This window comes from Osmerus mordax, chromosome 1 (assembly GCF_038355195.1).
Source record: "Osmerus mordax isolate fOsmMor3 chromosome 1, fOsmMor3.pri, whole genome shotgun sequence".
Lineage (NCBI taxonomy): Eukaryota > Metazoa > Chordata > Actinopteri > Osmeriformes > Osmeridae > Osmerus > Osmerus mordax.
Window position 1 is genome coordinate 10,012,273 of NC_090050.1, and position 17,847 is coordinate 10,030,119.

The following is a 17,847-nucleotide window of genomic DNA, read 5'->3' on the forward strand; positions in this document are numbered from 1 at the left end:
TTAATTGAATCTGACATGATAAAAACTGTTTGTTTTTTGCTAAATTAAATCAAAGCCCCATGTCCATTTCAGCAATTGATTGATGACCTGGCTTTAATTGTCTATTAAAATACAATTACAGACTGTTGTTGGGAAGAGCAGGGAGATGGTGGAGCCTGTTGAATGTCAATACGGGAGGCCCTGTGTTATGCTACCATGCTGACCAGGGTTGGCACTCACATGAAACACCACACACAGTACACCATGCTAAGATGGGTTAGATGTGAAAGTTAACATTGAGTTAACTCTTAACATACTCAAGGCAAATTATCAGCACGGATGATTAAGTTAAATGTGCTTACTTTGTTAACCACGGCAGATGTTATTGGCTTAGAGATAAAGAACGATCATTGATAGTTCACATGACTGGGTTGGAGGTGCTTGGTTTACAGTAAAGGTGAGTTAGAGATGTTGGTTCATCACTAACGGTGAAGCTGATTGGTTGGGGGGTTTCTAATGTATCAACAGTGAGGGGGGCCAACGCCTGTATTTGTTTATCGCTCAGCCTGACTGTCATTCCTGTCAGGCGTTTTTTTTTTTTTTAGAAGAGCCCAATCATAATTAACCAAGGCAGCTTCTAATTAGTAGCTAAATAAATCCACACAGGAAAGACTGATTGGTTCATATTCTTCAGCCATACACCACCTGCTTTGCTCGATTCATTACCCAATTTGTTAATTTTATCTCCCCATTCTAAGGTTTAATTAAAGGTTTGAAGAGGCCAGAGAAGACATTTTGAAGACTTTCTCCACCTTCACTCCTGCAGGGAAATCCTATCTACCCAGATCACCTGGAGCGGTAGGGGAATCGGGCTAGTAATCTGAAGGTTGTCAGTTCGATTCCCGGCCGTGCCAAATGACGATGTGTCCTTGGGCAAGGCACTTCACCCTACTTGCCTCGGGGGAATGTCCCTGTACTTACTGTAAGTCGCTCTGGATAAGAGCGTCTGCTAAATGACTAAATGTAAATCACCATCGTCACTCCTAGCCTGGACTTGTGTATGTGCGTGTGTGTCTGTGTGTGGTAAAGCTCCAATATCCAGAACCATGTCAAAGTGTCAACAGTCAAATGTGACGTCTTTTTGTGAAATAAACAATAGTTCAAAAGTCTATGCCTTTTTCTATTGCCCTGTTTTATATATATTGGACAGTACTTTAAACACGTAAACACACAAGCAAAGGAAATATGTATCTTGTATGTCTTGTTATATTTTTGTTTTGTATTGTTCTGTACTTCATCATCACAGTTAGGTTTTCCCTAACACTGGCCATTGCCTAACATTGGTAACCTTGTTTTGTAGTAATTCATGCAAGACACAGTTCTACATAAATTATTCTTGTTATTATGTATTTATATACTGAAACTGACTCGTTTCAGTATATATATAGACTCTACTGGGATTTTGTAAATATACAGAGAATAGGAAAAAAATGATATAGATCTTTTTCAGTCTAACTCAAAGCTAGGAAAATAAAAGTGTAGGTTGATGAAATCGCTATGCCTTAAAACGTCAGTTTAGTCTACTCCACCTGTGAGTAGACCTCAGACAATGTGTAACTGGTGGCAGAGGCCCAGGGGTCCGCTCTCTGCTGGAGAGGAAATAATCATTTTCTACAGTAGGTCTTGATTTTGTTTGTTTCATTTGGATGGATCTTGAGGAGAGATTGAACCGGTAACAATGATTAGTAATGCAGTAGACTGTAGAATCAATATCACGTTGTTAAACTGAAAGCCCATTTAACAGTGGGAATTCTGGTTGGTAATGTGTGTGTGCGTGTGTGTGTGTGTATGTTGCCCATGTCCCTTAAGTTCCATTAAAAGCATTGTGACTCACTTCACAAGATCTCTTTACCATGCATGAGAAACACAGCGCTGAATAATATCGGTAAGCAACACTTTACATTAACTATCATGTACCTACATAGCAATACCTATTGTAAAAGCATTGTAGCTTTTAACCTCCCAAAACAACTTGTACCATTAAACTCGAATGAAGTGCAACAGGTATTGCTATGTACTATGACAACAAATGGGAGTTCATATAACCGTACATTATGTACCCTACTGCATAGGTTCAGGAACCGGGACATCGTGGAACCAGAACAGAGAACCAAGAACGATCAATTCAGAGTTGAGAGAAGTATGGAGGTCACAGCATCTGGGCTAGCATGCTAATTAGACACGCTAACGACGGAGCATCTCCACCACAGTGCCGGGGCCTTCCGGCACCCGCTGGTAGCAAGGGGAGGGGCTGGACAGACAAGGGGACACGAAGGGGCACACAGAGCGGGGGCAGCGTGAGGGCAGTGTGTGTGTGTGTGTGGGGATGTTCAGGGTGACAGTAAGGGTCAGACACAGGGTGGTGAGACTAGACCAACAGGCGTCAGGTGCTGGAGGGAGAGGTTACAGTACAGGACCACATCAGAGCACAGAGAGAGGGGACAGAGACAGAAGCAGGGGGGGAAAAGACAGCAACAGGAGGCGAACATATACACTGTTAGACATCCTTTCACTTACCTCTACGCACCCATTTGATCCTCATTCTCCCCGCCCCCTCCCCCCAGTGGTCACTACAACCAGCTCCCTAACCCTCCAATACCACACAGCAAGGGAGGTGGACGAGTAGAGCAGCTGAACCAGGGGCAGTCGACCCCCAGGTGACCTCGAGGTGTTGCGCTGGGGTGGGCCGGGGTGGCTAGGGTCAGGGGGTGTGTCGGGGGGGTAAGGCCTCAGCTCGCCATGCTAATGATGACCGATGGCCTTCAATTAGACGAGCTGACAGGCCCTAAAGCGCCGTGCCATTAATCACAGCAGTGGAGCACACGCAGAGAAAATCACACCCTGATTTATGACTCCTCTGCCTCCCTATTGCTCTTTCGCCCCACCACCTACCTCTCTTGCCCACCTCCCCCCACCCCCTCTTCCTACCTTTTGTTCTTCGGTGATCGAGGGAATTCTCCAGTTCCCCCCCCCCCCCTCTGAGAGCTAATCAATCAGCTGGCTCGGGCTTGGAGCTCCCGAGACCAGTGTGACCTCTCCTCTCCTCCCCGGAGGAGCTTCTCCTCCGGCCCCGGACCTGCGGGCCTCTTCCCAGACACCATCCCCAAACACTGCGCCCGGCAGGGCTCTCGCTTTGTGACACCGGCAGGTGGGCCTGCCCACGGTTAGTATGGAAGTCATAAAGAAATATGCCTCGTTTCTTTCTTTATGACAGGAAGAGTGAGGTCAGTGACTCTGTGTTTGGCATGGTGTTCTGGGAGGCACTGAGGTCGGCCGGTCCTGTAGGAAGGTGGTAGTTGACGGCACATGCACTGTGAGTGGTCTTCCTGAGGTCCACGGTGGAGAGTTAGAGGGGGGGGGGGGGACTTGTCCGGGGGTTGGGCTGGATCTCGGGCAGGGCATAGTCAGGAGGACTGGGGGGGAGGAGGGGAGGGGGAAGGCGGGGGCAGGGGAGGGGGGGGGGAGGGTACTGTCACATGCACGGTGCTGGCCCCTGCTCTGTCACACAGACTCACCGTTCAGCCGTGTCACCTCGGTAACACACACAGACAGCGTGTAGCGGGGAGGTGACCAGGGGCACGACAACACCGAGGAGTAGGGTGGGGGGGGGGGGGGGGGGGGGGGATGGGGGGAGGGGTGGGAGGGGGGGGACGGTGGGTGTTTGGGGGCAGACCGTACTGTACTCACATAGTCTGACTCCGCTTTCGAATCGTAGTACTGAATGTCTCTCTCCTGCGCAGAAAAGAAAGGAGGTGAAAGAAAAAAAGACAGGTGATGAGATAAGATATAGCAGCGCCTATATCAGTCAGCCTCACTGTGTGCAGCCAGAGAGTTGGGGTTATATTCCGTCACACTGGACAGCATGAGAATATAATCCGCATCACAGAACACTGGAGGAGTGCGATGAGGAGCTGTGGGGGAGAATCGGAAAGAATGCTATGTATGCACGTATGTAGGTGTGCATGCAATGTTACGCCCGGTGGTGCTGTCGAATTTCAGAAATGCGGTGGCATGGCGGTGAGGTGTTGGCATGGGTGTCGATGGGCGAGAGACATCACGGAATGGGAAAAGAAGCGGTAGTAGGAAAGTCAAGCAGCATAGCCTCTCCGCTGAGAGAGCGTCGGAGTCATGGAGGAAACCCAGGAGGAAGGGAGGGCCGATCCAGTAGCCCCGCGCACCCCCCCCCCCCCCCCCCCCCACACGCACAACTCCAACAGCCCTCAATCTTGCGCATCCGCAGCCCCCAGTCCGCCCCCTATCCCCCCTGCGCCCAGCCCCCCTCCCCCCCCCCCCAACTCCACCCATCCTTATCTCTCGGCGGAGCAGTCAAGTGGGCGGGCCAAAACTGCACGCCGTGTGCAGCCTCCGTGTGGCACGCCTCATTATCTTGGAGAGGCCGAGGGAGGAGGCCGAGGGAGGGGACGAGGGATGAGACTGACGCCGTGACAACGAGGCTGTGTGAGGCTGTGGATTAGTGAGGACATCCTTCCAAGGACAGTGGTGACTGTCTGCGCCCTGTGGAGAGGCTCTGCTCGAGCTCCTTTGGTCCTTCCCTCGTTTGTGCTGCAAACCATATAAAGTATCAACCTATCACACACACACACACGCACACTTAGGCTGGATCAGAACCGCACACAGAGCCAAACAGAACGGCACAGACCCACCTAGACCACCCTGAATGTCAACAATGATGACAACTTGTCCGCAGTTCCAATCCTCCGGAGGACCCAGAAAGCCCTGTGAACTGGGGCAGAGGGGATGTGTGTGGAGGGCAGGGGGTCAGAGTCACCCCCCAGACTGAGCCAGCTAGGGTGGTGAGAGGGGTAGAGGGGAATGAGGAGGGGGGGGGGGGCAAACAGGGGGAATGGTGGGGGCAGATGAGGTAGGCTTGGAGAGGACGGATGGGAAAAGGCTGAGCTTGTGGGGGAATGTAGAGAGCAGAGACGGGGGGCGATGGGGGGGGGGGGGGGGGTTGGGGTGGGGGGGTGGGGTCGGCTGGCAGAGCTAAAAATAGCCTGCGTCTCTGCAGAGTCGGCTCCCGTGGCAGCAGTTGTGTCTCCAGCGAACGCGGAAGCAGGATTGATCTGCAGCTCGGGTCCGTTCTACTGGTCCTCCTCTCCTCGTTACTTCCATCCACTCCTTACCTCTCCTCTCCTTTCTTCGACCCCTATCTCGCCTATCCTCCTCTCTCCTTCCCCCCCCCCTCATCCAAAACAACATGTTTACGTTAGATGGAGGTCCTCTGTGCCCTTGTGTCTACGCTGACATATCAGCGTTCACATCAATGCGTTGATGCTCCACCGACTTGATTTGTCCAAATACTTTGCAGAGTGGCTTGATCTCAAATATCGGTAGATGAGCAGTAAATACGTCGACAGTAAACAATGATTCACATTGAGATAACATTGGCATGTGTACATGAACAGTCTCTTTCTCTCTCTCTCTCTCTCTCTCTCCCTCTCTCTCTCTCTCTCTCTCACACACACACACACACACACACACGGTGGCTCCATGGAGAGGCGTCCCAGGCCAGGGTGACCCCCTTGGTTCCCCCCGGCTGGATGGCCATCTGGTGGGGCTGGTGTCAGTTCTCTGAGGGCTCAGGCCCAGGGTTAAACACACATCTAATAAAGCACACAGCCAGCAATTACCCTGCTCTCATCCCTCTCCCAGCCTGCCGACCTGCTCAGCACACACACACACAAACAAACACATCAACACAAACACAGATGCACATACAGACAAACAAACACACGCAAAGTCGATGCAAATACACAAGTAAATGCCGAAAACAAACGTCCATATACAGTAGACACACACACAAACACAGAAACTCACACAGACTCTGAGAAGTCCTCACAAACAAAAAAGGGATATCGGTCAATTAAATCTATCATGCTGAGTGGACCAAACAATACGAACAGGAGACAAACACTAAGGCCAGGCGATCCTCCCCAGCCCTACCCCTCGATCCTCCCCTACGCCACCCTCCCCCCACCCGTGACTTCATCCGCCTCTTCTCTCCTTCGTCTCTTCAATCTCTCTCCCCCCCCCTAGCCCCCCCCCCCCCCATGGCCCCGTCTTATCTTCATCTCTTCCCATCTCTATATCCTGAACACCAGGTCTCCTCTCCCAATTTCAGATTGGAACACATTCAGTGCAGCACAGGTTAGATGCACACCGTTGCCATAGAAACAGTCCCCAGTCCTGTTCCACAATGTGACTGTTTCTCCACCTGTATGTCTCTCTGTCCTGCCCTGTCTGTCTGTCTGTGTCTGTCTGTCTGTCTGTCTGTCTGTCTGTCTGTCTGACTGTCTGTCTGACTGTCTGTGTCTGTGTGTCTGTCTGTCTGTGTCTGTGTCTATTCTTCTATTGGAACACTACAGTGTCCTGGCCATTCAATAAGGGCCTGGTGTGCTGTGCATGTGTAACGCGTCGCTGTGTGTGCGTGCCGCGTGCATAGCTCTCACAAAACTGCTGCAGACACTTTGACATTTCGGTCTCAGACAAGCTCTCCATCATAGCTGGCAACAGATTACAGTCGTACCCATATCTCCTCCGGACACCTGCTAATGATTTTATAATTATAAACACGGCTGCCGTCGCCTCACATGCTCTCACACACACATATGCACAAATATGCACAATAACAACACACAATCAAACAGAAAGTGCTGTCCAAGCCCCCGGTACTCCAGCAATCATCGCTAGCACCAGGCTCCTAATGGAACCTGACATTATATCAAACACAATAAAGGAGTTTGACGCTGCTCTTCATTTGACTACACATGCGCCAGCACGTGATGTCGACAGTCACTCACACACACGCGCGCCCTCGCGCACACTCACACCTGACACACACACATACGCACGTACGCCCACCGGATGCACACACACACACACACACACAAACGCACTTGTACACACGTGCCTCTGGACGCACGCACGCACACAACTGTACCAGACAGAGGCCCCAATGGGCTTTGCCGTAGAAGAGTTGCCTATGTGCAGCATGCAGGCGTATCTTCTAACTCACTCGGTGTTTTCTTATCGTGTTCCCTCCCCTCGACTCCAATCTCCCTGCTTGTCTCTCTCCATCTTTTCCTCTGTCTCTCAATGTCTCCCTCCCCGCTCCCCACATCTCTGTGTCAGATCCTGAGAAACTCGCCGCAGTTCAGATAGATGGGGTGGAGCTGTGCTACGTGATATAGCACATCCTTTAGACGAAGCCGCCGTTGCCGATATTTGACGTCGACAGCACACACGCGCCGTTCGTCAAGCGTGGCACTTCATCGCCAATTGATGGCGAAAATGTAAGACTCGCCTGGCATTTAGTTCCATCGGGAAGACAAGACGTACAGGATATACATTGTGGTATTTTAGCAACACATAGGAGACTCACGTGGAATCAAAACACACCCTCCAGAACTCATTTGTTCAGTTCGTTCCTTTTTATTTCATTTGAGCAGAAGTTTGGCTCAGTAGGAAGTGAGTACTCATGATACACTGAGATGAATACCTGCTTGAATGACAGATGGAAGTGAGTCTTGAAACACTTGAAGCATTAAAATAGACTCCAGGAGCGCTCTCTCAGGCCTGCTTGATGCCAGGTGTTCCTGTGCAAACCACTAACTATTCTCTAACTATTTCTAAACGTATTTGTCGCAGTTTGCAGACAGCATCAGACACAGGAACGAATAATACAACCAAATGATAACACACAAAGACCATTATGGTTTATATATCGAAAAGCCATCATAGAAACACAAAGAGAGAACGTGAATGCAATTTACCTTTAATTGAAGGTGGACTCTGTCTGGCAGATTTCATGGCCTTAGCAGTGTGCTGTGATTGGCTGTGGAGGTACAGACTCACTGAACATTGTCTGGCCACAATGATGCACTGACACAGAAAGATGATGTGCTTAGACCAGGCTAATATAACCTAATAGCTGATCAAAAATAGACTGGCATCATAGACCACTGTATGAGCAGTCACACATACGCATCACATCTTGGATACTGTATATCGTCAGATAGAAATGCAGAATGTTATGAAGTTATTCATCTTAGTATGGCTTAGATGTGCCAGCAAAATATAGCAACTAATGGCTGACAAAGACGTCTCTTTATGTTGTCAATAAAGACACATGAAACAAAGTGTTGAATGTGTTAAATATTGTAATATGATAGGGAGCCAGTGGGGAGAGAGAGAGAGAGAGAGAGAGAGAGAGAGAGAGAGAGAGAGAGAGAGAGAGAGAGAGAGAGAGAGAGAGAGAAAGGCAGGAACGGAGGGTAAGAACGAGCTCAGATAAAGGAGTGTGCGACGGAGGCCTTGGGCGCGGCTCCACTCATTTGCATGCTCGGCATCTCCGGACGTTTAAGCGATTAGAGGGTTGCTGGGACCATGGGCGTCCGCACATAGCTCCATGCAGATGTTCATTTGTATGCCAATAAACAAATGTGCCCTAAGATTAAAGCTACCAAAAGGCAGTGCAAATTTGGCAGACTGAATGTCATTCTCTATGCCCATCACATCAGTGTTCTGGCCCACTTCAGACAGAGCGCCAAGCCGGCTCGAACTGCACATTAACTTCAAAGACCCTGTGAAAGATAGCACCGGAGAGGAGAAAGAGAATAAGAGAAGTGGCGGCAAAAGAAGAAAGCCAGGGGAAGAGAAAGAGAGAAAACTGCCATCTTTGACGGCTTACTTTATTATTTTATCTATGACATTGCCGTAGCTTTTTCTAGTGTGTCAATATAAACCAGGTAGGCTAAAATCACGGTTAACTGACTCCATTTTCAGGTACAGTAACACTGCAGAAACACTAGATGGTTATGGGATACATTGGGGCTAAATTATAGTTAATAGCAGTCAATTACAGTAAATGAAGATTGGGACAAGGTAGGAACACAAATGCACTTGTTGTTTCATGCTCAGTTTATCAAAGAGTCAACAAGGGGAAACATTCCATCCAAGCAATTCTGGATTCCTCCAACTATTCCAATGTACAAAAACGACCCGTTATGCTTGGAGAGGAATCATAAATGATAGCAGCAAAGTTTTAACTGCTTGGGGCCATCTAAGCACCAAAAAGTCACCAGCATAGACTCGTCCCCATGCAGTACACACACATCAATTTCTGAACTTTCATTGCTAGTTCACAATGACACGTGGCGCAGGGTGGCGCCCAGCCAACATGACTACTGTCTCTCTTCATTCATATCTCTATGACCACCTACAGCATTCACTCCTGTTCTCCTCTTTCCTCATGCCTGACTCTTTCTCCTCCCTTGCCTCTCGGGCCATCACCCCCCCCCCTCTCTCCCCCCCCCCCCCCTCCTCCCCCCTTAACCCTTCTCTTTCCCAGCCGCGGTCTCTCTTCCCTTCTCTCCTTCTCTCGCTCACCCCTCCTCCCTCTCTTTCTTTCAGAGGCTGTCAGACCCCCCCCCCCCCCACCCCCGTAAAAGCAGTTAAATCAGTCTGTGAATATTCCAATACTGTGATAAGGAGAGGGGGCTTTGTCCTGCTGCACTCTGGGTAATGCAGCTCCCCATTGTCGGGCTGACAGAGCAGCATTGAGGAGCAGGCTTTAGCCCCGATAGCATCGGCACACTGCATGGACACACTGCCAGATAAAGGGCCTATCCAACACGACACATGCACGCCGACGCCTCGAAACAAGCCCAATCTGATCAGCGGGGGGAAGACAGGAAGAGGCCCATTTCGCACCAAATAAACACCATAAACAGGGCTCTACCCTGACGCGGTCAACATTTTCGCCACACCCCTCAACTCCACTGACCGGCCGGTCGGGGGCTCCCACGTCCAATCACATCGCACGTCTGCCTGACATTTGAACTTCACTTTATCGTGACCCAGTGTTTTTCCCGGTGCCATTTGTAATAGAGGATTGAATCCAGTTTCTTTTTTCTCAATATTTTTGCTGTTTTTACAACTGCCGAAGTATAAGAGGGCAGAAGGGCTGCCAGCCCCTCTTCAGAGACAGATTGAGAGTGGCCAATCAACAATCAGCGCTGGCCCGAGAGAAACCTGTTATTTCCGACCCCGTAATCATTTCCATCAGACGCCGCACTGTCCCTCACAACGCTTCAAACATTCAAATCACATGAAACCTTCCTTCTAGATATCATCGGTTACCAAGGGCAGTGGAGACCAAACCCCAGACGGCACAGGCAGGCCTTTATCTTCAGCAACCAGGCTGTCACTGCTGACCAATGCTGCCTCAACCTACGGGCCACTCAAACACATTACCGTCCTGCTATTGGAGCAGGCTAATGTGTCCAGAGCACACATGAGGCTAACTGGTGACATCCATGTGGATTGGGAAAAACATGAAAATCCACTATGGTTATTTGCTATATCAGCCGACTAGACCTGTGATCACGTGATCCTTGTTGAAAAGCCCTAGCCTTTGGCGGTGGACCTCGTCCCTATCTGCAGCCTGCTGTGTCCACAGACCAGGGAGGCAGCAGTACCCATCCCCAAACACACTCCGACCAGAGGCCAGGAAGGTAGCAAGTTTACCCTTTGAAATAACATTTCATGGGTGTTGGGCATGTTGAAATGGAGGAATTGAGCTTTGGAGCGTGGCCTGCTAAATTTCTCTGCCTATTGATTGCCATCCCCGGTGGGTTGTGGGGATCGATGGGCAGGGTTTAGACACGGGGGGCCTCTTTCCCACCCCTCTGGCTAACACGCTCCCCCCCCCCACCATGGCTGGCCAATCAGGCCCCGGTCTGGGGGGCTTACTGGCAACACAAGTGAAGTTTTCACCTCGAAACTTAGCCTCCCTCCACCTCTCTCATCCTCCACTTTTCATTCTGCCTCTCGCTCTTTTTCTAATGTGTCCCTAAGTATTTCCCGAGCTCGGTGTTTTGGAGAACTGGCAGAGTTCTACCATCCCTCATCTTCTCCTCCCTCCTGAGTGAAACAGCATGTCTGAGACCACGAGGGGTCTGTCTTCGCGCTCGGAGAAACAGCTGTAAACGAATGAGCAGGACACGGGGAGACGGAAGGAGATGTGCGTGCGTGTGTGTGCGTCTGTGTGTGTGTGTGAACTTTAGATTAACCACAAAATGAAAGACAGAGAGAAAGAGAGAGAGAGAATAAAGAAAGGAATAAAGCGAGGATAAAAAAGACGGCTTCTACCTTGAACAGAAATACTTGCAAAATTACAAATTACAGCGGGCCCTGCAATCAAGAAGCCGAAATTACCAAACTGTGGGGTCACCACGGCAACCAGTGAGTGAACAAAGCATTCGGCGGAGCAGCGGTAAAAGAGAAAGGGCGGAGAGGGGAGAGAGGGGTGGGTGCTCCAGGGCTGTAGAGGCAGAGTGGGGGAAAATCAAGATGGATGTTTGAGGTGGACTATGAAGTGTCATATTACTCAATGGCCTGTACCTCATACTGGATTGCCCACTAATGGCTAAATATCCAGGGGTTTCACATGAGTCTAGATCATGGCCCAGTCAAGGTGACAGTGTGACAACGTAGTGGCAATTCACACAATGTACAGTATCCGCACACATGCAAACCAACTACAGTGTCCTTCCCTTCAATCCTAGTGTGGTGCCAGTGTGTGTGTGTGTGTGTTGTGGCTCGTGTGTATGCTAGTTTTGTGTATTAGCCAGACTGGGGCCAATGGCTGCTGCTGACGCATTCAGACCATCAGATACGCTTGATAGGGAGGCGCCTCGCTAAATTGTATACTGTGTAGGATTTTCTCCATATTCCTCTCCTTCCACCTTCGTCTCCTTCCCTCCAGTGGTGAGCAGATGGGAGTCCGTTCAATGGCGCCGGGATTCGGCGATAACGCTGTTTATGTTTATGAGTTCCATTACGCGCGCGGCAGGCCGCCGGCGCGCTGTCTCTGCACAGCCGGGGGGGGGGGGGGGGGGGGGGACGACGACGACAAACACCTCACAATGAAAATAGCAACAGTTTATTTTGTGATTATACAATGTGTTTAAGCTTATCACTGTACGGAATACGTCCCGTATGTATTTTAAAAAAGTGCTCCAGTAGCGCAGCGCCAGCTTCCTGTCTGCTGGGACTGAGGCTCTTTCTGACAGAGGAGGGCTCTGCCTCACAAACATGCAATGAAATGAGCCGATAAACAAAGACAACCACTCTCCATTTCCCCCCCGAACAAAGGAAAGGATCCATGACATAGGTGTATGAATATATAGATACATTACACATTATATGTTATTCGGTTTCTGGTTTCCAGCCCTATGGATTCAACATAATAATATAACTATGGGGTTAAAGTTCGGAGGGTATCTTTAATTCGAAGGTAATTTCATTAATATTACATCAACAATACAGAGAAGACTACACTAGGTAAACCTGAAGAGTAGCCTAGAGTGAGCTCATGTGGGACACATGGTGGAGGGTCCTTATGGCTGGGCAAATATGGCTGCCACCAGGATGCCCCTGTCTTCATGGAGAATGTGAACGCAGCATGAGGAATCATGTGTACACAACCTTCACTTCTGCTCAGCAGAAGTGATTTAGACCATGACCCCTTTGTCATTATTTCCACATTTTCGTTTAAAGAGTTTGACACAACCAAATTAACATTTTGGTGGTCGCTGTACGAGTAATCAGGTAGCCAGAAAAGTGATTTCTTTGCCCAGTCAAATATTGTAAAAAAAACTACTTGTGTCACTATGTACGTGTAGGTACTACGGGACAAAGGAAGATAACATTGTCTTACACAAAGTCTGTTTTCTACAAGCATGACAGAGAGTGGGACTGTACAGACAACGCCGTGCCTCATTCCCTTCATCCATCCACAGGTGAACGAAGAAGGCAGAGATGCAGAGACAGAAAGTAGAGAGAAAATGAACGCGCGCAGAGGAGATGAAACAGAAGTGTGGTGAGGCGTTATTTGGTGTCAGTCTATTTTACCTGATTTGAGTCCCTTGAAGACGACCCTCATAAGACTAATGTATTCCGTGGCTAATGGAGCCTCGCTCCAGGGCCCGGCCCAGAGAGCTGCCACAATGATTCGCCCTCATTTCCTCTGAAGGGCCAATTATCTCAAACATAGAGGCATTATAAGGAGGGCCCACACTAGCAGGGGGAACAACCTCTCCTGCAACTTATACCCCAACCACTAGGGGCAGAGTTATCTGGGGGAAAATCTCCCTTTCTCTCACTGTAACTCTACCGAAGGATAGGTGTGCATTATTGAGTCCAAATGCTTTTCTGTAGGTTTGAGAGTGGCTTTTTAGGTTGTTTTGCAATGTTTCCAAAATATGAGATTATGGAAAACCTTTAGAACCAAATAGGGGCATCTGGAAAAGTAAGAAGTCATACCTTGGCACATTTAACATTTTCAAAACCTTTGCAGCATATCATTAGAATAGGTAGGGACTTTTCTATCTGGTCTCTGACCACAATTCATTTGCAATTAAATTGTTCTGAACTCTGTAAGAATAGATAACGTTAAGAGAGGATACATTAATGTAATGCATTATTTACATTTACATTTAGCAGACGCTCTTATCCAGAGCGACTTACAGTAAGTACAGGGACATTCCCCCGAGGCAAGTAGGGTGAAGTGCCTTGCCCAAGGACACAACGTCAGTTGGCATGACCGGGAATCGAACTGGCAACCTTCGGATTACTAGCCCGACTCCCTTATATGACATCACCATCTCACCGATGTATGCTACTACACTGATGTATTGTTTCTTTCTGAATGATTGTGATACACAACCACACACACACACACACACACACACACACAACTACACACACACCTTTCACTGGCCCATGATGAAAGGCTTGATTAATTAGAGAGGGAAGATTACAGTAAATGGCCTGGAAGATGTCTCCTTCTCGGTGTGCCTCGCCCTGCCTCCCTTCCCCTCCAGTTCCTATGCCCTCGTCCCTGCCTCGCGCTCCCCCTGCCTCGCCTTCTCTCCGGGCCTGCCTCTCCCTCGCCCCATCTCCCATTTCTCCATAGTAACCCATCAGCAGAGTGCCTCTCTCTCCCCTAATGGCACAGCTATTAGCGCTAATGCATTTCAAACGTAGAGCAGCTGCCACATCACAATCTGATGGAAAGTGCATGTCTTCCTCCTGCGCTTCTGCAATCTCCCTCCGTCTCCAACCAATCTCCTCCCTGTGTCCCGGTGTCTCACACTTAAACCAACACCTCAGAGCCACTGAGATGGCCATGTCAATTCAGCACGTGTACAAGGAGCCAGCCTGCCACCGCACCCACTACGAATGACTATCCCCCAGCCTTGTATGCCGACACTTAGTAACAGTTAGTAACGGCCATCGTACCACAGCAACCATTTAACTTCTGTGTGAGTGGAACTGTGCAGTACTGCTACCACTTGGATAGTATCTTTCCAGCGTGTATCCGACGGTGTCACACATCAAATCTTATTTTGGACTGGTCACAAAATAATACTTCCATCAGAATCATATACGAATCTTAAATTAAGTAAAAGTACAAAAATGTAACTATTTCTAAGAACTAAACAATCTAAGAATACAACAATTTATATATAAAATAAAATATACATAAAAATAAGAATAAGAATGAGCCGCGTGAGTGGTCAACATACTGAGGTAAGGTGACTTGTGCATACCGCAATTGCCATTAGATGGACTTATAATAGTTAAATAAGACATGAGATGAGATATAATATGAATCATATATTCTCAACCTTTGCTGTAAGGTGCCCACAGCCACTGGTATGGCTCCATTGACCACAGTAGAGATTGGCCAGGCACACTGGTCTGTCTAAGAGATAGGGGCCAATGACCTTGAGACATCAGGAGTAATCAAACACTTTAATGTCTATTTCACACACCATTTCCTTCCAATGGATTTAAAACCCTCAATGGCCATAGCAACAGTTGTTAGGACCAACATCTCAACATTGGTAATGTCCAGGATCGTATCAAGCGACCATCAGTGAAGCTACAGAGGGGAAGGAGACTGTGTGTGTTTGTGCGTGAGTGTGTGCGTGTGCGTGTGTGTGTTGGCGGGTGGGTGTGAGCAGGCCTCTCTGTGGCCACGGCAACAGATGCGATAGCAGCCGTGCAGAGGAACAGGCGTGTCGTTGAGTCCTGTGATGTCATCACAGTGTTAGTGAAGAGAGCAGATGGGTTGGGCCAGGTACAGAGCAGATCGGTAATAAATATGCATGCAAACACACACACACACACACACACACACACAAACACACGGTAGTCTTTTTACTTTGTTTCTATGTCTCCCTATACTTCTATCCCTCTCCTTTTTTCAAACGCAGACACAACCACCACACTGAAAAACAGGCTTGGCTGCTTTTACCTAAACATATTTTTTCCCTGTGTGACAGCTTGCGCTACTCGTTAGTTTAAAAAGCTCAGCCCAGCTCCTAATATGCCCAAAGAGCATGGACGCCTAATCTAATTAGTGTGTCAGTCAGCAGAGTGTTCACCCAAAAAGGGATTACAAAAGCACAAAAGTCGACAAAACAGGAGAAATCGTCTCACAAGGACATGCCGTATCTGCGTCTCCTCTCTCCCTCCATCCCTGCCGCTTTCCCACCATCCGTCCCTCCCCTCCTCCTCGCACGTTTTTTTAATGTTCTCACAGTCGCCCCTGCCGAGATTCATTACCTGCTCTAATTATAAAGGCAAATGAAATCAGCTCCAATACATTATTAATGGACGAACACCATTAGGATTCATTTGCCGTATTTGCAACAATATGATATGTTCTAACTGTTTCCACCGCTGATTAAACACACAGACAAATATGAGAAAGGTGGATGAATGTGAGGCAGAAGCATTCATGGGTTGAGGGTCACACCAAAAAACGTGGGAGAGAGAGAGACATACGGAGACAGAAAGTCGGTGATAGAAAACCAAACAGGGAGAAAAGAGAGTGTCGGAGAGAGAGAGAGGATGCGGGGGAGAGGTGGGGCTGGCCTTTCCACGTGAAGAGTCGATTCCGACCACAGGTGTGCTGGGCTTGGCCGGACCAAACCCAGCGACCTGCTTGTGTGACTGGGGAACGTTTCAGCTGACCAGGGGAGATCCAGGGAGGCTGCAGCCCCTCAGACCTGAGAGGACAGATGCCCTAAAGCACCCTGGGAAAGAGAGGCGAGAGAGCCCTCTCCACACCAGGGCTTCAGAGTGTAAACGTCCATGAATGAAAATGGACTTTGCTGGCAAGTAGTGCTCATAATTATTCGTTTTAAATCAGTTAAAGCCTTTTCTCAAATATCCCCCGGGAAGGGCGGGGTTAAAAATCCATTTGTGGGAAGTGTACCATGACAGCGAGCTCGTCTCCCTGGAGACAGAGGATATGACAGTGTGTGTGTGTATAGATTTGCTGTGCGTGTGTGAAACCGTGTGCGTGTATGCAGGGCATCTGTATGTTTGTAAATCCGAGAGCCAGTGAAGCACGCAGGCAGTCAAACACAACAACAAACTAGCAGGATGTAGTGACAGCCTTCACTAAGGTTGGGCCTTGTACCTTGTACTAAATATAGGGTTGAATCTGCAGAAGGGTTATGGAACAATTGACAAACACTGTAGACAATGCAAACTCTGAGGAAATGACAGTTTCTATTATAAAAAAGAAATTACTCACTCAAATATTGTTAATTTTGAATATGTATGATGTGTGTCGGTTTGTGGCGTGTCTGTGTCACTGTGTGTGTGTGTCTGTGTGTTTTGTGTGGGGCGGGTGTTTTCTTTGCATGTGCATGTGTGTACCACTGCACATTCACCACCAAATTTATACAGAATTACACGCTGTTGAACAAAAAGGATAGGGTCGGTAGAAATATACTGAGTGAGCTGAATGGAAGGAATAGGGGAAGAGATGGAAAGATGGGTAGATAGATAGCAGTGGATCTGAAAGGTTATGGGACCAGGGAACAAGAGGAGGAGGTAGCTAAAGGAAGGGAAGGAAGGAAGAAGGGAAGGATGCAGGATTAGGACTCTACCTTGATACCGTCTTGCCACACGTGTTCCTTCTGGAGCTGCTCTGCTTCTCTGGCCAGCTTCTGCAAGAAACCAGAAACACAACAGGGGTCAGACAGTTTGTGTGTGTACGTGTGTGTCTGTGTGTGTGTGTGCTGGCGTGTGTGTGTGTGTGTCTGTGTGTGTGTGTGTGTGTGTGTGTGTGTGTCTGTTGGTGTGTGTGTGTGTCTGTGTGTGTGTGTGTTTGTGTGTGTGTGTCTGCATCTGTTGGTGTGTAAGTCCCTTGCTGAGCCGTCGTGCTCTCCGGGGACGTCAGAGCTGCTGTTGATAGACTGTATAATTTCTGAGGCTGTGTCTGTGCCAAACCCAGCATGCTCCTCAATGGGTTTACACAGCTCTGCTCGCCTGTCAGGGGAGTTTCATTTCCGCAAGGCACCAGCTAAATGAATGTAAGTGTAAGACCATGCACTGGACTGTGAAGTGATACACATTGTTCGCGCTGTTCGGGTCCATGTTCACTTCTACAGTTACAAGTCATCCAATGACTGACTGGTGGACTGTATAGGTGAGAGCCATGAGCTGAGTGTCCAAGTACTGATGTACATTGAGAGAGAAAAAAATGCACTGTGGTTCGGTTTTACATCATTGATGGTGTTTGAAGGACAACCTCTTGTGAATATTCCTTTTAGCATCCACACAACCTTTAGTTTGGTGTAGCTTGGCAGCAACCCTGTTTAAAAGCTTATGTGGGCTACACATGACGTACTGTCATCCAATTGGGAAATAGAGTGGGGCCCTAGAGGATGTTTCCCTCCCTCAGTCAGTATGTCTGTCTGT

General features: G+C 48.7%; 1 protein-coding gene across 1 annotated transcript in view; it reads right to left on the bottom strand.

Annotated features, from left to right (window-relative positions):
• Positions 1 to 17,847, bottom strand: part of cacna2d2a (calcium channel, voltage-dependent, alpha 2/delta subunit 2a) — an 82,890-nt gene that overhangs the window by 41,799 nt on the left and 23,244 nt on the right. The window contains 2 exon segments of the mRNA XM_067245605.1: positions 3,727 to 3,771; positions 17,034 to 17,093. Coding sequence (XP_067101706.1) covers positions 3,727 to 3,771; positions 17,034 to 17,093 — 105 coding nt within the window.